Source organism: Rhinolophus sinicus, chromosome 6 (genome assembly GCF_057876585.1).
Source record: "Rhinolophus sinicus isolate RSI-liver-muscle chromosome 6, RSI-T2T, whole genome shotgun sequence".
NCBI classification, from domain to species: domain Eukaryota; kingdom Metazoa; phylum Chordata; class Mammalia; order Chiroptera; family Rhinolophidae; genus Rhinolophus; species Rhinolophus sinicus.
In genome coordinates, this window is record NC_142506.1 from 2,121,869 (window position 1) to 2,145,057 (window position 23,189).

The 23,189-nt window shown below is 46.6% G+C and overlaps 1 protein-coding gene across 20 annotated transcripts in view; it reads left to right on the forward strand.

The window, feature by feature from the left end:
• Positions 1-23,189, forward strand: part of PTK2 (protein tyrosine kinase 2) — a 169,376-nt gene that overhangs the window by 49,888 nt on the left and 96,299 nt on the right. For all 20 annotated transcript variants that reach the window (XM_074316377.2, XM_074316379.2, XM_074316376.2 and 17 more), the window contains 2 exons: positions 9,751-9,917; positions 21,653-21,740. In XM_074316377.2, coding sequence (XP_074172478.1) covers positions 9,751-9,917; positions 21,653-21,740 — 255 coding nt within the window. The remainder of the gene's footprint in view (positions 1-9,750; positions 9,918-21,652; positions 21,741-23,189) is intronic.

Here is a 23,189-nt window from a genome sequence, read left to right on the forward strand (position 1 = left end):
ATCAGATGTTACGCCTCCTCCTTCCTGCCCCCTCCACATAGTCCAGACTCATCTCGAAGGAGGACAAGTGTCCAGTCACTGGGAGGAACACATACGTCTTTTCCCCCTTTGTTTTTGTAATAATGAAAGTAATCAATTTGCTACTCTTTCATTTACATGTCTTAACTACTTTTAAGCAAAATACAGGGAATAGTAGAATTTAGATTTCAGTCTACACTGCGATATTACATTTGAATTATATCGAATTTTCTGGTTACCTCTGTAATATTACAATACTGATTATTCAAATGGATTAATTATTAAGAGGAGACTCATTCTGGATCGAAATATGCATTAATACCTGTTTGTATAATGGTTTCTCTTCATAAATGTTTTTGGAAGCCTGCTGCCCCTTTCTAGTTTTTCTGTAGTTCTGTTTTGTATTTAGCCTGATAAACACAACCGCTTGGTAGAGAGGCCTGCAGCCAGTGTTCTACCTTCACGTGAATCAGGTGATAATTGCAGAGAGACTTTGCAAGTGTAGCACTTGTGGGAAGGTTCTTAGTGTATGTTCTCGTCTTTGTGAATTTCAGATACAATGAATGAGGAAGTATTTAAACCATTGCATGAGCCTTAATAAATTCAGAATATTTGTACAGGAGGGGAACCTTTCAAAGATTATGAATTTGAAAAGACATTTAGCAAATATTCAAGATTTACTGTATCTGATTCACCGTGGAGAGAGTCCGTGGTGAGTGTGCCGTGGCTTTAGTGCCATACGTGCCGCACGAGTGGTACATGGAGAAAACAGCTATTGCTGGGCACCTGTCAGCTCTCACAGCCAATGCTAGGAACTCACCAGATAGCACACGTCCATCTGTGAAGGAAAAGTTGTAAATTAGGTCCAAATACGTAAGTTATGAGAACGTACTTCTCAAACTTGGATGAAGATCACCACAAGCAAATCTGTGGCCAAAAAGCAAGTTGTTTCATTTCATAGTAATTGGTAAATGTTTGAAATTTAATTACCCTTATCAGTTGGTGATTCTCAACTTGAGGCAGAGAAATCTCAGTTGGCATTGATATACCACAGGGCTTTCCTGGAATAGCGTGAAATCCACACAGCACTGGGTCAGTGTGGTAGGAACTGGTATTATTCATAAATAACCCACTTTCAGCGAATGCTATAATGTTTGAAAATGTAGCCTTTTTTTACTTTCATTTTTTTATTTCAGGTGTACAAAACAATGTAATAGACATTTCACCCCTCACAAAGTGATAACCCCCGTGCCCCCATCTGTTGCCCCTCTGGCATCGTATATACCTATTACAATTCCATTGACTCTATTCCCTATGCTGTACTCCACATCCCGTGACCATCTATGTATTAAATTATAGTTGACATTCATTATTGTTCAGCTTCAGCTTCAGGTGTACAGCGCAGTGGTCAGGCATCTACACTGTCCACGAAGTGGTCTCCCTAATAAGACAGGTGCCCATCTGACCCCCTGCAAAATCTTTACAACGTAATTGATTATATTCCCTAAACTGTCTTTCATATCCCTGTAGCAATATTGTAGTTACCGCTTGTGCTTTCTAATCCCTTCCCTGTCTCCCTAATTCCCACCCCGCTGAAAATGTAGTCCTTTAATTGTAAATTAATGAATGGATGCATCTGCACCAAATGGCACTGAAGGGCACGCCTATGACATCTTTTTCCCCAAGAAGAGACATCAGAGGAACCCTGTGGAAGCAGAGACTGGCCTGCGCTGTCGGGCAAGAGTGAAATGGGAGAAACGTTTGAGGGCCTGATGGCTTTAGAACAGAAACGGGGTGGGGGGAAGTTAAGAGTGGACGTGTGGTCACTTGGCAGAGAGAAACGGACCAATGTGACGGCAGCAGCGCGGAAGCCCTGCCACTGTTTTCTGAAAGGACAGAGCTTCTTGTTGCCTGGAGTTGTGAATAAGTAGATCCAGGTGTTGCCTCTCGCCCTGCATGGCCTGGGATGGTGGCCGTGCGCTGCGGTTCAGCTCGCAAATGAGGCCGCTCTCAGCTGATGTTCTGTGGGTGTGAAAACACACCCTGGACCCCAAAGGTCTAGTGTGGAAAAAGGATGCGAACTATCTCATCAGTCATTCATTATGAATGCGTGTCGAAAAGATAACGCTCTGACACATTCAGGTTAAGTAAAATGTATTATTAAAATTGAATTCACCTGTTTCTTTTTACTCTTTTTTAATGTGGCTACTAGAAATTTAAAATGACATGTGGCTTGCGTGAGATTTCTTCTGAACAGTTGTGTTCTGTAGCGAATAATTATCAGAGAGACTGGTTGACTCAGAAGAACCAAAACCTTTGGAGAAGTTGAAAAATTTATTTTTACCAGGAAGATACCTGGATCCTGTAATAGTTCATTACAGAGGTTTTATTTTTCATGCTTCAATTAATAAATTTTACTCCTTTTACATTTTTATGCCAATTACACACATTAATTAGCTTACATGTTTGGTTGCTGGAAGGATTCACAGAAATTCACAGAAATCCTTTTGATAGGCAAAGTATGCAGAACAGCAACAGCAGAGAAACGGTACTCAGGATGAGATCTGGACGTCTCAGGCGCGGGCCTCACAGCCTTGGACACTCAACACCATCACTGGCCCACAGGGGCGCCTGGGTGTGAGGAGGTCTGAGCCTCCGTGTGGTGGGGCTTGTGAGACGGGCAGGTAGGCACCTTCCATCTAGTTAACAGCCTCGACCTGTGTAACTGCCAAGCTCCACCAAAATCAGGTGCGAGTCATAAATCCAGTTATGATTACTAAGCAACTATGACGGGCCCGTACGTTCTACCACTAAGCGGTCAGGACCCATGGCTGCAAACCTCGCTTATCTCGGCCGTAGCGTCGGCCGAGGGTCGGTACCGTGCTCCAGGCACCTTTGGCGATAAGTACGGGGTCATCCACAGGAGCCAAGATGACTCCGTGCTGAACAGTATCGAATCGGATTGGCCACCCAGAAACGTTGTAGTGATGCTTCAGAATAACGAGAGGAGAGCAAATTCCAAATTCTACCAGAGAAGTCCCCTGCTTGTGGAGAAGAATGACATTTCCATCAGGCTTTTCATCAGTGATGCTAGATGCCAGAAAACATTGGAACTGTATCTTCAAGGGGCTCTGGGAAAGAACAGTATGTGCCTCAGAAGCATATACCTGTTAGAATACCAATCACAAAAATGTGGAATGAAGTTTTCCGTAGAGAAATAAGGGTGGGGAAAGTTAATACCATAGACTGTCTTTGAAAAAACAATTAGATGGCATAATGGAGCATGAACAACGGTGAACCCAGAAAGAAACCTTCAGGGCGATGGCTGCAAGGGACAGCGGTGCCCCTTGTACCTGCCGTCCCACAGGTGTCTTCCTGCATCTCACGTGTCGTACATCGTCATGGGCTCTCAGGGATCAGCCAGCCTCTGCCTCGTCCACAGCTGCACCCCCGTCTGACTGGTCTCATTCCGACCTTTTGATCTTAATGCCACCCAGTGGCCTCAGTCCCTCTCTTCTTGGCCTTCCCACTTCTTACTACAGAAGACCTGCCCAGAGCTTCGGTCTGGCGTTTCCCCTTCTAGTTGCTGTGGCCCCTGGAACAATGTATTCCTGCTTTGCTTACACCCTACAGTACGTTAACTGACTGCGCACGTCGTCTTCTTGACCTCCACTGCTGGGTTGCTTCCTTCCAGCCACTGCCATCTCTCTTGTACATTGTCACGTGGCCTCCTGATGTCCTGCCTTCCCCACTGCGCCCTCAGGATGCTCACAGCCCAGCAGCCAGAATGACCCTGTTAAAACGAAAGCCAGAGCACATCGTTCCTTCACGCAGAACCTTCCAGAGGCTTCCTGCCTCACTAGGGTGACGTTCAAGTCCTTCAGGGGCCCGTCACCCTCTCCTTTCCTGTCATGCCCGGTGACCTGTCCTACTCGTGCCTCGCTTTACTCTGCGCTTCCTGGACTGTTTTTCTAACATCCACTGTTCTAGTCAGTAATTTGCTCAAAACTCCAAGAAGTCCCCATTTCTCAGAGAAAAGCCAGATTCCTGCGGTGGCCGACAGGACCCTCAGGCCCTGGCCCCCGTCGCCCACTGTCATCTCATTTCCCACGCCTGCCTCTCCTGCCCAAGGGTGTCCGTCCTCTACCTTTTCTGTCCCAGCACCTGGCTTGTTACATTTTCTTGAGCTGATTTTTCCGTATTGAAATTATCTTGTTTCTTGATTGACTGCTCATTTATTTTCACTTTCCTCCACTCAGCTGGCAGCTGTGACAGCTGGGACCTGTCTGCTTCATGGCGTGTCAGTGGTGCCTAGTAGGCACGCAGCCTGTGCTCAGCAGACACTTCTCTGAATGACTCCATGATCTCCTAGATGACATGGAGGATTTCTGAGAGAAATATAAGTTAGGAAAGGGAAGTAGAAAGCCTTAATAGGCTAATAACCACAAAAGAAATTGAATTGATGGAGATTACACCTGTCCAAAACCATGCCTGGCCTTACTGATGTGTCCATCAAACCCTCATCCCTACCTTACCATTCTGACTGTTTAAATCGCAAGGCCTAGAACAACTCAGTTTATGCTCTGACACCAGATTCAGGCAAGTACGGTGTAACGCTGCAGTTAATTTCTTGGGCAATATTCTCATCACATTCAAAACATCTTCAGATTTATTAGCAGGCTCAGGGAAGTTTTGTAAACAGGTAGCACACTCTCAGGGTTCAGTACCGCTCTTGAGCCACTAGAGAAAGGCTGACATGATTACCTGACCCCGTAGTAATAAGTAGACAAAGTGTGTCCCCCCCAGGTAGTTTGTGAAAAGGAGAGTGTACGTGGTTGGGTGAGTATTAGCTATTGGGACCAAGCTGTTAGTGGATACAGCATAGCAGTGGAAAGCAACGTTCTGATCCATTAAAATCAGCTTTCTGGTTGGAGTGGGAAAATGCACAAACAATGTGGGATTCTGTGAGTTTGTGGAAGTTAAAAGAGTTGTGTGCAGAGCTGTCTTGTGCCAAGAACGACTAGTAGCTGCAGGGGAAGGAACCCTTCTTTCAGGCTGTTCCCCTGAGTTCAAGCCCAGACGGAGGCCTGGAGGGTTTGCTGTTAGGTGGCATCACTCGATGTAAATGTCAGCGGTTCTGTCTCATAGAGGAGCGGGAGAGCGCACCCTTTAAAACTGGGACGTTGATTATTACGGATTCAAGTAATTGTGGTGCCAGAGAGGACTATAAAGTCCTTAGAAAGTTCAGCTATTTCCTTAATGGATGGAGAGTGTCACATAGGAAGAGAGGTAGAAAGAAAAACCTTAAGGATAAACAGACCCAAAAGCAGTGTTGAGAAGGGGAATCTGAGACATCAGAGCCTGAGAAAGGAGAATTCTGTGTCCCTTATTCCTTAGAGATGGTGATTGTGGTAGCAGAATAACAGCCCAAAGATGTCCACGCCCTCATCCCCAGAGCCTGTGCACGTGTGACCAGGGCTAAGGCCTTGAGATGGGGAGACTGAGTCCTTAAAAGCAGCAGACTTTTTCTGGCTGGTTCCGAGGCGGTGACAGCAGAAGAAAGGTCAGAGGCAGTGTCACTGCCTTTGAGGATGGAGGAAGGGGACCGTGATCCGAGGAATGCAGGTGCCTCTCGCCCCTGGAAAAGGCCATCCTGGAACCTCTAGAAAGGAGCACAGCCCTCCTGACACCTCGATTTTAGCCCAGAAAGACCCATTTTAGACTCGGGATCTGCAGAAGTGGAAAGTAACGGGTTTGTTACGGTAAAGCCCCTTGGGTTGGGCCATTTGTCACGGTGTAGGAGGGAACTGAGAGAGCAACCGCTTTGTCTCAGGAGCTTTAAGGGGACCCCTAGTGTGCTGCTGACCCAAGAGGGGGAGACGGACGGGCTTTGGATTTCCGGGTCCTCCTGGTAACTGAGTGATGAGAGCCTCCGGCCGGTACACGTGCCATCAGAGAAGAGCTGTGGGAACTGGCTCGTTTTCCAAACGTGAAGAATATGAGGGAAAGAAACACAGAAAAGTAACCACTGGACATAGTGAAACATGAGTCACTAGTGATGATAATACTTGGTCATTCTTAAGAGGAAGTAAAGAGACAAATAATATGTGTGGTCTTAGGTATCTCTCCTAGTAATAAAGAAATCTTGGTAATTACCCGTGAGACGATCGCTGAAAATACCAAATATCCCGTTTGTCTTGCCCCCCTGCCCCACCTTCCCCACGGACTGACTAGCCCTTTGCATGTGTTTGTTATCATGACTTCCCTCCTAGGCTCTGCCTTGAGGGTGACAGCGTGTCTCAGCCGTCACGGTGTCGCCAGCACCATGCGCACACTGGTTCTCGAGATGTTCCCTGAACGAATGAGTGAATGCGCATTCACAGATGGATGAACGGGAAGGGGAAGGTTGCATGGCTTCTTTCTGCCAGTGCGAAAACGTCACTGCTTTTCGAAGCGCTGTCTAAAACTTAAGTGCCAAGTTGAAGCAAGCAAATCATAAAAAAGAACTTCTAGAAACAAACAAAATTGCAGCCTCATCTCATTAGCAAGTAGTCAGGGAAATGGAAATTATAACAACAGAGAAGTCTCCCTACCCCTTTTGTTGGTCCATCAAGTTGGTAAACATTTTCAGGTTGATTTCAGCCGATATTGGCATGGGATTGTCTCTAACGTTATGTGTCACGTGTAATTGGGGTAGTTTTGTTGGTGGGCATTCTGGCTGTATTATCAGAATGTCACATTCTGAGTGGCTTTTGACCCAGCATGTCTGTTTCTAAGCAGTGCTTGTATGTATGTGTGACAACAGCTAGAAAGATGTTCACAGCATTGCATTTGCATTTCCACCTCCCTTTCTTCCCAAAACATGGACGTGAAAATGCACCCACCTGTCCCCCGTCAGCTGTGTGCGCTGTGCTGCGCTCCTGACACGCTGGACGCACGATGCAGACATTGGCTGCTTTTATTTTCAACCTTAAGGAGAATCCTTTTACTATGACAATTTAATCAGGAAAATTGTGTGTGTCCAAAGCTTGGGGTATGATACAAACAGATAAATGGTGATTTCAGAGTGGCCAACTATTGTCCTGTTTGCTGCAGGACCAGGTTGTCATGACCTGCAAAGCCAGGATGAGAAACTTTAATTTAGCCACCGTTAGAGGCATAGCGTACCCCAGGCCTGTTAGCTCCCTAGAGACAGCCAATTTTCTAACTGTATGTATGCCCGAAATAATATATACATGCATGTGTGTCTGTGTGTGTGTGGTTTCCATAAAGTACTGTCCAGTATGTATGCCTCACTAAATAGTTCTCAACGTTATTTGTTCGGTTACCCAGAACCACCTATTTGGTTTTCAGAATTATTTGAGTTCCTGAATATATGTATTCAGCATCAAATGTTTATGTCCCTGGTGTAGTCATAATTTTGGCTGCTGTTCATCCACACTGAGTTAGAGATGAAATTTACAGGGGTGCTAGAGGATGGGAAATAGGACAGAACACAAGATGGAGATAGAATGAAAAAGCAAAATAGGAAATAAAAGGTGTCTGTTACTGCCTTTCAAGTGTTAGTGGAGAGTGAAAGTTGTGGCCTTGTTTAGTCACGAGGTGCCACAGCACAGGAACGCTTCGCCATGTGAGCCCAAAGCTGAAATCGTTCCGGGTGTCGTTGGACAGTCTGATCAAATGAACTGACTAAAATCCTACCTGCTCCGTAAAACCCCAAGACTGGGAACCCGCTTTCTCCTCAAAGCACTGCAGTTCTGGACTGGGCCTGTCTCGTCAGTACTGCTTCTCTGCAGATGGCTCCTGGGCAGCCCCTGGAGGTCAGAGGACAGGACAGTAACCTTTGTGAAGGGTTGTGGGGTGGGGGGCACCCAGAAACGTGGCGTTTCTCCTGGGGTGTTGATGGCCAATGCAAGCGTCAGGATGGTGTGTGCCCTGCATTTACACACTGCGTCTGGGCGCGGAAGGACAGACAGGTGCGCTGGGACGGACAGGTCCAGACGTGAGGTGTGGCTGTAACAGGAGAAAGGCCGCTCTGGAATCGACAGTGCCAATGAGCTGTTGTGCAGTAAGGAGATGCCCTGTGCTTCAGCAAGGGTGACGGCTTGGTGTGCACTCGGAGTGAGCTGGCAGGGCTGAGACACGCACACAAAGGCACCTTTGTGGGGCTTTGAAAGAGGCGCCAGCTCCCGTCCTTTGCAGCTCAAGGATTGTGTGTTGGCAAGGAGAAGCTGCAGAAGGCGCGTTGGAGAGAACTACTAGAAAAAGATGTCCCTTCCCTTAGGCACGTCTCCCACCCCCAGCGCGCAAGATTTGAAGATGAGCTCAGGCTGGATTTCCGCTCCCACTGGCCCCTCGGCTGGGCGCCCTCACTCAGGGCACAGCCTGCACTGTCGTTCGTGGTGGCCCTGTCAGAAGTTCCTGGCCTTGAATCCAAAAGCCAGAAAGGACGTTTTATGCCTATCTCAGTTCCACCCATCTTTCCTGTCCCGTGAGAATTCCTCTTTATAAAGCTACCTTTGACTCTTCCCGCCTGGTCCTTTGTTCACGGATGCCACGTTTGCTCCCTCCCTCCGTCCTCCCTCCGCCAGTCTCCTGGGCTTGATACAGACCTTGTCCCCGGGCCTGAGCCGGCTGAGAGGGAGGTCGGCCACGTGCAGGTACCAGGAGCGCAGCACACGACTTGCCGTCCGTGTGACACACTGGGTGCCGGTCGGTTTCTGTGTGTAGTACGTGCCATTTATCTGTTCTCCTGGGAGGGCTGGGGCATCGTTAACTGCGTTATCAGCAACATCATGCTGTGAAAAAGGAGTATGTACAGTGTGTGCGGGAACTTGTAAGATGTGTCGTACGTTTTAAGTTATATTATAGCCTCAGTGAATTGCTCATTTTAAAAAACCCATGATGATATCTTTAGTAGACATTTTCGTGTTAATAATCAGCATCATTAAAACAACTTATTAATGGCCTGAGAAGTTGAGAAGATTGTGGGGAGAGAGCAGCACACCGTGTAAGGGCGGCGGGTGGTTTCCATCGTATTTCCAAGTGAGGTCCCCGTGCGCCCAGTCACAGACACACACGTGGAGCTTCTGCACCTGTGCAGGTGCAGGGCCAGAGTCAGGTGTGCACTCCCTCCAGGGAGCCTTCCCTTCAGAGATTATCTTCACCTCATGGGCCACGTATGTTGGAAGCATCAGATTTGGGGGCTGTTTTAGATTGCTCTGTATTCTTGTGCAGAGAGCAGACAGATTGGTTAGGCCCTACCTCGAATAACTTGTCCTACATCATCCAAATTATCAGAAACATGGCCTTCATCGTATGTTCCTAAATGTGTGCTTTTTAAAAAATGGTTTTAGTTGCAGCCTGGTCTCGAACAATACGCTGTCCTTGGTTTAGAGAGTGTGGCCCCCTCCTTGGGTCTGGTCCTCAGCAGGTGACGCCTGAAGGGTGGGAAGTTGGGGGATGGTTCACAGGGGGAGCTGCAGAAATGTCTTTTATGTTTCCATGCCTTGTTTATCAATCAAGAAAAGGGAAGAGCCACCTTTTGTGTTTTAACTTTGCCTTGTTCATAAAAACACTATTGGAGAAAAAAGATTCCTCAGTAAAATGATGTGATTTATTTAACTTGTTTACCAAAGATTTCTGATAATTAACGAAAAGAAATGAATGTTGCATTAATTTCAGCATGCAGTTTTTGTTTATAACAGTCGTTTTTGTGGGGGTGTGTTTTAGGGCATCATTCAGAAGATAGTGGACAGCCACAGAGTAAAGCACGTGGCCTGCTATGGATTCCGCCTCAGTCACCTGCGGTCAGAGGAGGTTCACTGGCTCCACTTGGACATGGGTGTCTCCAACGTGAGGGAGAAGTATGAGCTGGCACACCCCCCAGAGGAGTGGAAGTAAGATCGCAAACCTACTTTGGTGTCGCTCACACTTGATTCGTTTTGGGTATTAAATCACGCACACGAGGATGAATGTCTGTGCTGCATTTTCACCCTGATTGTCCTATGACCTCCGTGTCCAGCTGGTCGGTAACTCTTAACCATGGGGTCTGCCTTTCTCTTCTGCACTTCCGCTGAGTCTGTCCTTGGGGCACCTTTGACTTTTGAGTGCTTGAGCCTTCTGGCCACGCTTCCTTGCTGGTGCCACTTTGTTTCACCCTCTGCTCTCAGAATGCCAGGCCTGATTCTTGGCCTTTCTGTTCTGTGGCATCGTTTCGTGCAGCAGGACTTGATCTGCCCCCGGGAGACCACACCTGATTGTCTTATTATGGGTTCCATACCTTGCTTTACTGTGCCCAGGGGGATGTGTTTGGCATTCACATGTGACATTAAATTAGGAGGTGATCTAGTGATTCCTGCTGACCTTAAGGAAACGGAAATGATTCACGGTCAATTAAAAGACTTCCCGACAATTGACCTTTCTCTGGGTCTCTCCTAATAATTTGTTTCACTATTATGTAAACTGACATGTTAGTTGGAAATCGTACGTCTAAAACACTTACATCGGAGTGAAATATAACTTGTAAAAATGGGGTTGTCGTGTTGCTCAGTAAGGCTGCAGGAAAAAGGGACGGTAGACGGAAGAGGGCGTCAGGTGGCGGCGGCTCCAGTCCAGGCACCCACGTTTGTCCCTTAGAATAGAGATTTTTAAAGAAAAACTAACATGTTTAGGTTCTTCAGTCTCTAGTTGAATAAAATCTTATGCCGGCTACAGAATTTAGCAGAGAAATATAATTGTACTTTTAGATTTATCAAATAACTGAAACCGAGTGAATTCCATGATGGTACAGTTTGCTTGGTTAACATCAATGGCTAGTGAAGATTTGACCTCTAACTATTTTGTCAGTTAATCGAATAAATGTTTAACAATGAAGACTATTCCAAAGTGAGTTATCTGACACAATTCTGTTATCCTCTTATTTATATCAACACGTCAGAGCCGTAGGTCCTTGTAATGATATTCTTAGTGCTCTATAAAATGTGGCTTGGATGTAAATCTGAGTATGTGAGCTTTGTTTTTGTTTTTCTAAGCCCATTTATTTTACTTTCTTTCAAGTAAAGATGAGTAGGCACTACTTTCTCTGATGGGGCCTGAATTCTCAAAAGTAAGGAAACCTTGAACTGGGGTGGGTAGAGCTTCCCACAGGCCGACCCTGCCCACGTGAAGGGCGGGGGTGAGCTGGTGATGAAGACATTTAGGCCGTCACCATGGAGGGGCTGCGGAGAGTCAGGTGCGGGGCCCGCTCCGTGCTGGTTATTACCATGTGCAGGTTTGTCCTTTTTACAATGTCTATTTCATTTCATTCTCCCAAAACCTTATGAGGTAAAGACTATTGTTACCCCTATTTCACCGATGAAAACAGACACGACAAAATGGATTTAAGTTGTATAGCCATGGTGGTTTGGGACACAGCTTCGACTTGGATTTAGCACGTTTTTAAAATCAACATGCCTTTCTCAGTAGGAATAATGTAATCTTAGGCTTATAAGATTAGTGAAGGTTGTGTGGAGAGTGGGTGGGATAATGAAAGAGAATGTGAGCCTCAGTGGATATCATTGCAGTGTTTTCAAGGGTGTGAAGGCTCAATACTGATTATTTCAAATATTTAAAAGGAGAGGGAATTTCAAGTGTCACTAATGAAGAGGAGACTATCAAAAATAACCAAGCAGATTTGGGAAAGAACCAAACAGAAGTTCTAGAAATCATTAGATAGATAGAACAGCAGATTCGGTATAGCTGAAAAGTTAGTAAACAGGAACGTGGATCCAATGAAACGCCCAAAGCGTGGCTCAGAGAGATGAGCAAATGGGAAGTAGGACAGCAAGTGTATGTCCCATGAGGCATGAGAAGACCAGCCCGTTTCTGCGAGGAACTCTAGACGACGAGAAGAAGAATGAAGGGGAGGAAATAATCCAGAGATAATGGCTGAGGATTCTCTAGAATCCATGAATGACACATGCCTCCTTAAATGTAGGGTTAACGTAAGATCCCAAACAGGGTTAATAAAACTAAGTCCACACTTTGGCAGAATATAGTAAAATAGTGCTGTAGAAAAGAAAAAGACGATGTTAAAAGCAATCAGAGAAAAATTCAGATTTCTTTCTCCACGGCAATAAGAGATACCAAGAAAATAGTGGACTAATATTCAAGGTGGTGAGAATGAGTAACTGGCAACCTGTATTTGTCTGCCCAGGGACTTGGGGACACAGAGATATTTTCCTTAGAGAGTTTACCGCCACAGGAACCCCTAAAACATTTTTCCTTCTGGAAAAAGAATGATTTCTGACGGAGGGTTTCATTTGCAAGAAGGAATGCTAGCAAAAAAACTGGGTAGATCTAAATAAACATTGGCTCTAAAAACAAATAATGATAAGAACTGACTTTTTTATATTAAAAAAGTAGAGCTCAGATACTGAATGTGTGTCAGAAGAGAGGTGGTCAGAACTAAAGCTCTGTCAGCAAAGGTTTAAAATTCTATGTTAGGGTAACAGCTACTGCATTAGGGACAGATTTGACAGCTTAAACAATAGGTAGGTAAGTAGGTATTAGAGAAATGCAGCAACCAAAAGAAGGCAAGAAATGGAGAAAAAGAAAGCATGGGGAAACAGGATAAAGAGGAATCACAAATAAGATTTTAGAAATAAATGCAAGTATACTAACCAAAAATGATCAGAGGTGATTAGTGTGTGATTAAAAAATACATTCCAGCTGTCTGCTATTTATAAGAGCTATCTAAAACAGTGATGGGCAAACATTTTTCTTTGACTTACAGGGAGAAATATATTTTACCTTTAGATCCAGTACACATGTAGATGTGTGTATATCTTAGAACTATTTATATGGAATGGATCTACATATATCCCACAAAACCATACTTAACCTTACTATTTACACTAAAGTCTAAGGTTTTCTCTTCAGTGTCATTCTATTCTGTTCTACTTCATTTAGGTAGTTGGTAGGTAGGTAGGAGGTGGGTGGGTAGATAGACAGACAGACAGACAAAAGAATTTCACTACCCATAATGGGGTGGCGGGGGTGGATTGGTATTGCTCTATTAATATTCTATGAAAAAAGTTTAAAGGCAGAAAAGCCTTATTAGGGATATAGAGCACACTAATAATAATAATAATAAAATTCTAATTTCACCAAGAATTTCGTAAGTATAGAAATAGCTATAACGCCTTAACTTGTAAATTCCTAAAGACATTTCTCAAAATGTATAAAGCAAAAATATTAATAGAAGAATAAAGCTTACCTCCTAACAATTAAAACAGAAGGAACACAATAGTAAGTAAACAGTTTTTAAATTATGTGTTTATTCTTTCTAACGTGGAAATACAGGGTTGTGCACGTAACAGTACATTAATCAGTTTAAAAACACATCCTCAAATAACTCATGGTTCGATGTACAAAATCCAGCTTGCGGAGGGTGTGGCTTTAATGTTTTGCTCTAAACCCCCAACGGGCTCTCTGTCGTCCTGCAGGCCCCCGGCTGTCGCTCCCTCTCTCTAAGTACTTTCTTCACGCAGCCTCCGGGATCCCGGACTGTCCTGGTGAAGGGTTTCCTCCTGTGTTGCTGATCGTTCAGTCTCTGCTTAGCCTGTAAGTTTGGGGCTGCTCTAGGGACGCCTTTCCCTCATTCCACTCTCTGGAGACCTGCCTTTGTCACTGAATTCACCCTTTACTTGGCTGACACAGGGAACCGTAAACAAGTGTGGCAGTAACCCAGGCAAAAGACCTTACAGGTGGACGACTGGGAAGTAGTCGCAGACGGAGAAGCGGCCGTACAGGGCTGTGCTTCCAAGGCGGAGCTCACGGGGTGTGCTGGTGGGTCGTAAAGTGTAAGCATCCGGTGAAGCGTGTGCCTCATGCATCGCACCCGGAGCCAGCCCCGAGTCTGAGCCCCTCTCAGCGCTCGTCTCCTCCTGCAGCCCCCCCCTTTGGAAGTGCCGTTTTCTGTTTTCACAGATACTCGGGTTTGCACCCGATTTGATGGCGTCTTCTCTCCTGCCGGCTCCCGTGCTGGTTTAAGAACAGCCCCCACCTCTTTTCTCTTTCTGCCTTTGTCTTTCAGAACTTTTCACTTGCCCCACTGGTCCCTCTGGCTCCCTGGTTCTTGAACAAGCCAAGTGCATCACTCCTTGGGCCTTTGATCTTGCTGTGACTGCCGACTATGCTCTTCTGCCATGTCCAGCGTGGCTGGGACTCCCGCCATCAGGGCAGGTGCTCCCCGGGGGCCTCCCCGTGGCTGGCTCCGCCCACTCTGTCTGTGGACCCCACTGCCTCCTGGTACCTTCTTCCTCCTCAGGGACCTTGTTTCTGTCCCTGCTCTGGTCCTGGGTCTAGTTCTGCCTGGTACTAGCAGGTACTCAACAAGGAAACTAGTGAAAATTGAATCCCTGATAATGACGTTGTAAAGTAAAGCGCGAGGCAGAATAATCCGAAGGTGTGTGACTTGTACTGAAGTAGGAACTGAGCAGGGCTAGTTCATGTTCGTGAGACTGTTCCCACGTTTACACACGCTAAGCAGACATGCTAAGCACTTGGCTTCCAAAATGAATTCGTATCACGAGAGTCTTCTCCAGGAGGTGTTCTCCTTCTGCCATTTCAGGAGAAAGCTGAGGCTCAGAGACACGTGATAACTTTCCCAAGGTCATGCAGCTGATGTGGGTGGCAGAGTGGACACCGAGTCCAGATGTTCAGCTGTTCCTTCTCTGCTCCTGTGTTAGATTTGTAACTACAAGAAAGAGAGCATTCTATGATTTGTTTTCTCGGGCCCGCAGACATGTCTCTCAGTTCATAGGTGGGCCCGTGAGGGCGTCTGCAGTTCTGCTTTAATTCTGAGAAGTGAGATCTCCATGTCCAGAGGGAAGAGCTCCACTCAGAGAATAACTGGGTTTCAATTTCCGTGCTGTGCGGCTGGAGCATTTTTTGTGTGGAAGATGTTTTACGCTGTAGGATCTGGCGTATTGTTAGCTCAGCCTGAGATACACACTCGTGCCCTTGAGTGTTCTGTTCATCAGATGCCTCAGGAAGCGGGCGCGCAGCACATGTTTACTCCTACCTGTCTCAGGCAGGATGGCCTGACCGATGGCCAGGACATGTCATTGGTGACAGGAGGGTTGGTTTGATAAGTGGCTATTCTTATAGGGAGAAGAACAACAAAATTAGATCCTACCTCAAACGATACACAGAAATCCACTTGAGATCAAGTTTTTAAAAAGAGACGTTTAATGAAAGATGTAGTTGATTGTCTCTATGGCCCTGGAGTAGGAAGATTTTCTTAATACCCCAAAAATGTTCACTGTAAGAAGAAAGAATGGCAAATTTGACTTTATTGAGATTAAGACATTCTGTTTGTCAAAAAATATATTTTTAAAAATATATTTGTAATGTAAAAACCAAGTTGCACCTGGGAGAAGATATTTGCAGTACATGTAATCCACAAAGGTGGCTCCTAGAGTTCTGAGCAATATGCAATCTGCAGCCACTCTGTAATGGGCAAGAGACATGAAGAGAAAACAGGTTTGGCCAGTATTCCTGGGAAAACACTGTCTGCGTCATTTGTGATCAGGTAGGGAGATGTGGTCCTGTCTGGATCATAGTGAGGTTCTGGGAGGTTCTCTGACAGTGTCAGTAGCTGGAGAAGTTGTGGCTCCAGCAGGGTCTCGCCTGCAATGCTGGGGAGAATGTAAATTGGTAAACCGTTTGGGGAAACAGCGTAGCGTCCCCTTGAAACTGAGTCACACGTACCCCACCGCCCCACTGCTCCACTCCCAGTTCTGTACGAGGCTGGAGATGCAGAGTGTTCAGGGGCGAACCCGGGACCGTGCTGTCAGCTGTGGACTAACACACGGCGGGCCGTTCCACAGGGCAGATGAATGAACCGTGGGGACGTGCAGCAGTGGGGTGGATCTCAGCCATAACTGTGCAGAAGTCAGCCCAGGACCACGTGCTGAGGGGACAAACACCAGCGCCCCGAATGGAACACTTTAAAATGGTTCATTCTTTGTTATGTGAATTTTCCCTCAATATTTAAAAAAAAAGTAAGTTCTAGAAGAGGAGCTAGCATGATACAATTTTATAAAGTAAAAAGCAAAAGAAACCTGAAACTACTGTTGGAAACACTCCAGTTGAGTAAGGCAACGTGGAAGATAGAAATAAAGTGTCAGAGGGAATAGATGGGCCAGAGCCTTTGCAGGGTGGGCAGCCTGCCCCCCAACCTCCATGAGGCCCCAAAGCAACTGGGGTGAACCGAGTCCTGAGGCAGAGTTTGAAATCCCTCACTTAGTGCGTTTTAACCTGTCCCTGCTTCCTTCCTGGTCTGTCCAGGAGGGAGCGGGAGCTGGCCCACCCGTCACTGGGTTCCTGGGAGATCCCAGTTAAGTAGGTGGTGTTTGGTAGGATCAGTCAGCCAAAAAAGTTTCAGTTGCAGAACCATACTGAGTTTACAGAGCTGCACAGTTTTGAGAGATTGCCATCAAACATATTTAAACGTAAAAGTTTTGTATGTACTTTGATAATTAAACTCCGCTTGACTGACTTTTGATAACTAAATTTCAGTTCTCTGGGATCACCTGCGTGGAATGTGCTGTTCCGCTTCTGAGTGGGTTAATCAGTTATAAATAGACTGTAAGAGCTTTTGGGGAAACGCCAGCCCTTTCAGATGTTGAATCTGGGCTTTGAGGGCCAGGTAAGAGAAGGCTCTCTTGGTGTTTGAGAAAGTGTCGTGGGGCTTTTGCAGAGCCCCACTTGAAAAAGAAAGCCCTTTTCATTGTTATCAAGATGTGGGTCACGTTCCCTGCCGAGCGAGCGCTGCTCTGTTCCTGCTCTTCAGCAGCTCCTCACTCTGGAAAGAGAGCGCTCCTTTGCCAGACCTTTGCAGGAGAAAAAAATCTTTTATCTAGAGGAAAGGTGTCCTTTTTCACAGATGACAAAAGAAAACGAACACTGATAGTTTAGGAAGTCTTGGGTTGTATTTTGATACAGTTTTTTATGTTATCTTGAAGTGACATTCCATATGCATTTACCTTAAGTTGAAAAGCCAGTCTTTCATTCCAGCACAGAATTCAGCAAGAGATCTTAAAAGGATTTCAAGCGGTAAGGCAGCAATTAGAGGAACACTCTGGCAAGTTTGGAAGTGACACCTTTGAAAAGTAGGATGGACTTCTACATTGGCTGATTTATTAATTAGACATTAATTGGATGGTTCTGCACCAGACACTGACAGCACAAAGATGCGTAAGTTTCCAGTCGTCTCTGGCTGTACAGCAGGTACTTACTGGCCAAGCTGGTTTACAACGGGTTCTGGTGGGTTTGTTGCCACAGCTACAGAACAATCAGTCTCACGTGTGAGAGTTTTTAACATTCTCAATATATATCCAAAGTTGCAAAAATAGCAGCCTCCCAAAATGTTAAAATCTCACAGAAACATAGTACATTATTGAAACCAAGAAATTCACACGGACGCAGTGCTAACTCATCTGTAGACGCACCCCAGAGTTCCCAGTTGTCCAGCAGCGTCCCTTCCCTCTGGTCCACAGTCCACGCCAGAATCCCACGTCGCCTCTCAGAACTGTCACATTTCCTTACGTCTTCTCTGGTCAGGGACGGCTCCTCATCTGCCTTTGTCCATCATCACCTTGACATCTGGGAGGAATACTGGCTGGTCTTTCCCCCCAGGATTGTATTAAGGTTACGCATTCGGGGCAAGAGAGCCACGGCCAGGACGTTGTCCCATTTTATCAGGAACCTGTAATGACACATGACTCCTCCTCCTGGAGGTTTTAACCTGGGTCATTTGGTTAATGTGGTGGCCAGGTTTCTTCTCTATAAAGTTACTCTTTTCCCTTTGTAAGTAGGAAGCATCTTCTGGAGAGATACAGAGACTGTCCACATACCTGTTTCTCATTATGTCCCCCCCACCCCCCATCTCAGCGTCATTGATGAGTCTTGCAGCCATTATACTGTAATTTCTGCCAAATGATGAGTTTCTGTTTCCATCCTTCCTTCTAGGGCTTTCAGTTGGAAGTCTGTTGTAAGAAAGAGTGTCCACACCGCGTGGGTCACGAGGGCCACCTCTGTTGTTCCGTGAAGTGGTGCTTGGTTTGCTTTACTGGCTGGCTTGTCCTCGGTGTCAGGGTTAGCACTTCCTTTGTCCAACTCACCTTTTCAAGAACATTCCTGCTCCTCCCACCATTAGGTGGTTAGCTTGTGGCCGTCCTGGTGCTCAGAGTTGGTGATAGACTGAGGAAGTTAGATGTCAGTGGCACTGATAAGAATGTAGTACTTCGGCGTAGATGCAAAGGTTTGATTTCACGTTGGGCATGTTACATTAGGTGCTATTCAGAAACCCATGGAGGGCCCGTGGCAGAGAAGTGCAAATGTCCCCGCAGGTAGCCAGGCTCTCAGAATAGTAACCAAGGGGAAGGAAAACGGCACGTTTCCTGAAGAGAAGGCGAGTGGGGATGTCGGCACTAGTGAGCAGTCAGCTGTGGTTGCTGTGCTGTGGGGCCCAGTCCGTCGACGGGACTGGGCATGAACCTGGTGACCTTGGGCAAACAAGTTTCAGCTGCGTGTGGGGGGAGCCATGCCGGACTGCGGGGGTTGACGCAGGGACCAGAATCCTTCCCACGATCTAAGGACCTTGCCTGTCTGCACACAAGCAGGACCAGTGAGTGTCCGATGTTGAAGCCCAGGTGCCTTCTCGTAGTCTCCTGCCTTTGGCATCTGCATGTTCTTGCTGGAGGGGAATCCTGTGTCTGCCTCTTGATAGCTGTGGGGCCTTGGGCAAGTCACCGAATTCCCTGAAACTTTCCCCCCACCTGTGAAAATGGGGTGCAGTAGTCACCTGGTCACTATTTCTCCCCCACAGTACTGCAGTTGCCCCTGGTCTCCTGCTGCTTCCTTTGGCCCCATTGTCCGTTCTGCATAGCGTCCCCTGACCAGTCCGTAGCATGTGTTTCCTGTGAGGGGGCTGCCCTGTGCATGCTGCCCCAGGGGCTCCTTTCTCACTGTCACAACGTGCAGGTCCCACGTGATCTCCCTGCTCTCTGAAGCTCTTCTACTCGCTGTCCCCACTCGTGGGCTCTAGCCGCACTTGCCTTCGCAAGCATCCTGCAACCCCAGGACCGTGACGCATTCTCCTCCATCTGAGCAGAACTCTTCCCTGCACGTAACTCCTGAATTCCCTGCCTCACTTCCTCTAGGTCTCGTTCAGATGCCACTAAATCAGTGTCCTGCCCTGGCTGCCCTGTTTACGGTACTTCCTCATTTCTCACTCCCCTCACCTTGCTGTTGTCTTTGTAACGTGACCTACGATTCACGGCTATCTGTGCTTCTGCTGTCTGACTTCACCACAAAAACACGAGCTTTCTGCGCCTGTTTTATTCCCTGTGCTGGTCCATGATGGGTGCTGACATAAATATTTGTGGAGTCATCATTCCTGTAATAAACCAACCCAAGAGCCCGCTGGTTTTATGTGCTAGCGCCTGTGCTAGGTGTTTTGCGTTTACTGGCTCGTTTATTTCTCCCAACATCCTTGTAAGGAAATTGAGGCACAGAGAGGTGATGGCGGACAGTGACCGAGGGGTGGGTCCAGGGTCCAGGCGGGGGTGCTCTTGATCCAGATCCACGTTCTTTCTGCTTCTCCTAGGCTTGTGCCGATTAAAACAAGTCCTGTGGTTAAAATGCTCGTCCCAGTTCCGGCCATGTACTGAGTCGTCACTAGTGTTTGCCATCTCATCACCATCCCCTTCAGCGTGCTGCATGTTAGACGCACGGAATGGAGGCAGGCTGCCAAATGTTTGATTTGGGACCTGTTTCCGTACCGTTGCAGTGGGATCGCGGTGATACCCAGAGCCCCTGCGCCCGGCGTGATCCGGAGCGTGCCGCCTTGGAACTGGGCGCTGTGCTTGCTGAACAGCGTTTCCCAGTCCGCTAGATACGAATAATCACGTCTGTCCTCTGGTGGTGCTGAGTCAGAAAAGTAGTGCATATAAAGTGTCTAAGCCCCAAATTCAAAATACACAAGCTCTGTTCTGCTTCTGGAAATAGTTGGCCAGTGCAGACTGTCTGCAGTAAGTTGTTGCACTCCTTCTAAAAGTAAGTAAAACAGACCCCATGGGCTACAGTTGTGCTTTTCGATGAGATGGACCCCTGGAAATCTCAGCAGAACCTGCATGTGAGCTCCCACTTTTTTCACCTTTAACCAAAAGAGTTGTACTGGTTACTTTGTTTGCATTTTTTTCCTTGTGAACCTATTACATTTTTTAAAAGATCAATTAACAAAATGTTTAGAAAAAGTAGATATCTTTATAATGTATGGGTACACACATATTTTACAAACAAAACACTAAAAGAATTTACTAAACAGGAAAAGAATAAATAGGACTACATGAAGATGAAGACCTTTCCTCCTCAAAAGATACATTAAAATAAAACGATTTTAAAAGTCATTTTTAAAAGATACCATTAAGAGAGTGAAAGGCAAGCCGCAGCGTGAGAGAGGCCAGTCCCAGGGTAAGGACGGACTCCCGCCCAGAGCACTTCAGAACACCTGCAGGTCCCTGGGCGAGTGCGAGGAGACAGGCGACTCAACAGATAGAAGCAGGAACATTTTAACGCACTTCAGAAGAGACGCTACCGCACACGGCCAGTTAGCATATGAAGCATGCAGTTTCACTATCCATCAGGGACGCGCCGGTTAAAACCACCACGTACTGTTGCAATAACTGTCAGAGTAACTAAAACGACAAAGTTAGAAATAACAAGTGGAGCTGGGGGTCTAGAGGAACCAGAGCCCCATGTGGCTGGTGGGCGTATAAATTGGAACTTCATCCTCTTTGGTAATAACAGCTAAAGCTAACGTGCGTATTTGTTACTGTCCGGTGGTTCAACTCCTAGTGGCGACCCAATAGAAATGTAGACATACGTTCACCAAAATAGATACATAAAAGTGTTCACAGGGGTAGAGAGGGGGAAGGGAGGGAGGGAGAGAACAAAAGCGATGAGAGAGCGTGTGGTGAAATTAATTTGTTACAGCCAGTTCTTGAAGCTCGACTTCCTGAGCAAACACATTATTCTTAGAGGAAGATAAAGGAGGTATTCCAATAGCCAAAAAGAGGAAAGAACTCAAATGGCCGTCAGCAGTAATGTGGATAAATAATTGTGGTGTATCGTACAGCGGAATACTTGCAGCTTCAGGCAAACTACAGCTACCGGAGCTGGAGGAATCTCACAAGCCTAGGGGTGAAGGACAGAAGCCTGGCACCAGAGGGGACAGACACTGTGTGATTCCCTGCAGACAAAGTGGGCCACAGGGCACTGGACGGTGGTGCTGCCCTCGGGCAGTGGTGGGAAGTGACTCAGGGCTGGACGGACTTGCGGCCCCGTCTGGGCTTCTCCTCACGCTCTGTCTGCTTGCAGAATGGTCGGGCTGACAGTACTGGTGCATGTTTTTGTGCTGAAAAATAAAGCATTTACAGATTAATTGATTATATTTTAACATATTTTTAAAATAATATTTCAGAGTAATTGGCAGTGTTATACTCACCATCATATTGTAATTATAGAGTATGAATTGAGAAAATTACTTCTTTCTAATTGTTCTATTTTGTGCATTGCTTTTTAGATATGAATTGAGAATTCGTTATTTGCCAAAAGGATTTCTAAGCCAGTTTACTGAAGACAAGCCAACTCTGAATTTCTTCTATCAACAGGTACAGGAGGGCGGTTTAACATACATGTTCCTTGGTTCCTTTGAATCCTATTTCTTACCTAGTTTTATTTTAGAATTAAATCCAACATTTGGGAGACTATACAATTCTCACTGTGTGGCAATGAGCATCTTTTAACTAGTGAGAAATTAAGAACTTTGTGAATTTTGTGTGCGTGGGCAGAGCTCCCCAGATGCTTCTCTTTGTGGAGACGGTAAGTCCTGGGGGACACAGCCGTGGTTCTGCCTTTCATTCAAGTGTCGCCCTCATGCCTGAATATCAACCCATTTGTCAGATGGAGAATTTATTGTTAGACCAACTAACAATAGCTCAATAGCGATTTGTATAATAAAGCCCAAACTGACTTTTTTACACTAAGGGTAGCTTGCTTTTTACCCCTTAAGGTATTAGTTACGCAGTAACTATATGTGGCTTACATGAACCAACACAATTTATGACCAAATGTTACTTGTTAGCATTAGTAAAGTGTCCCCCAGAATTTTCTGAGTATCAAAGAGACATTTGTACATACAATATTGCCATTAAATGCACTTGGGAATTTGTTGGTTGAATAAAGATAATCACTAACTATCTCCTGTGGGTCAGGAGTGCAGACACGCGTCACATACTGCGTACCTTCCGTCAGTCCCTCGGTCTGGTGGCGGAGTCCTGGCGACAGCCCCGTTGTGTTCAGTCTGGTGCGTGGGCAGCTGCGTGGCCGTGCAGAGGAGGGTCTGCTGCCCAGTGGAGCTTTGGAGTCCAGGGTTCTCCCCTGACAACTGCCACGTGAGGAGCCTCCAGCTTTGTAGACAGGGAAGCGATGTCCTTTAGAAAACACCACACGTTTGAATCAGAGCCAGTGTGCTTTGAGAAGCCGCGGGGTCAGAGAGGTAGGACGGCACCATGTAAAGAGAGGATTTTGCTTTTCTCCTGCGATTATTGGGAGCATTTAGAGAATTTCATTAGGGAGGGCCTTGATCGGAATGTTTTTTAAATGAGACCACCTGATGTGTTGGCAGGACAGGGATGGCTCGGGTTCGTAAAGGGCTGCCAGTGAGTTAGGGGGCGCTTCAGCCACGCAGGCAAGAAATTAGAGTACATGGGGTGTCGCGGTGGGAGAAAGCAGGTTTGGTGAGTGGATGTGCTAGAACTCAGAGACGGAACTAAGACAGAGCATGAAAGTGAAGAAGAGAGACGCCAGTCGCGTCAGTCTGAGCCCAGTGTCAGGGGAGAGAAGAGGTGGCTCGGATTCGGGGGCAGGGGAGAGGGTGGGGCATTTCCCTGTGTGATCGAGACAGAAGGGCGTTCCTGCTTAGAAGATCCAAGCTGTGGGAGCAGGGAGCCCAGGAGGTGTCCGCCCACTGGGGTTTGTTTTCTTGTCTGGGGCAGTCCTACCGACAGTGGAAGGTGTTAGGCAAAGGGCTCGTGGAAACTTGGGAACGTTCCAGTGGC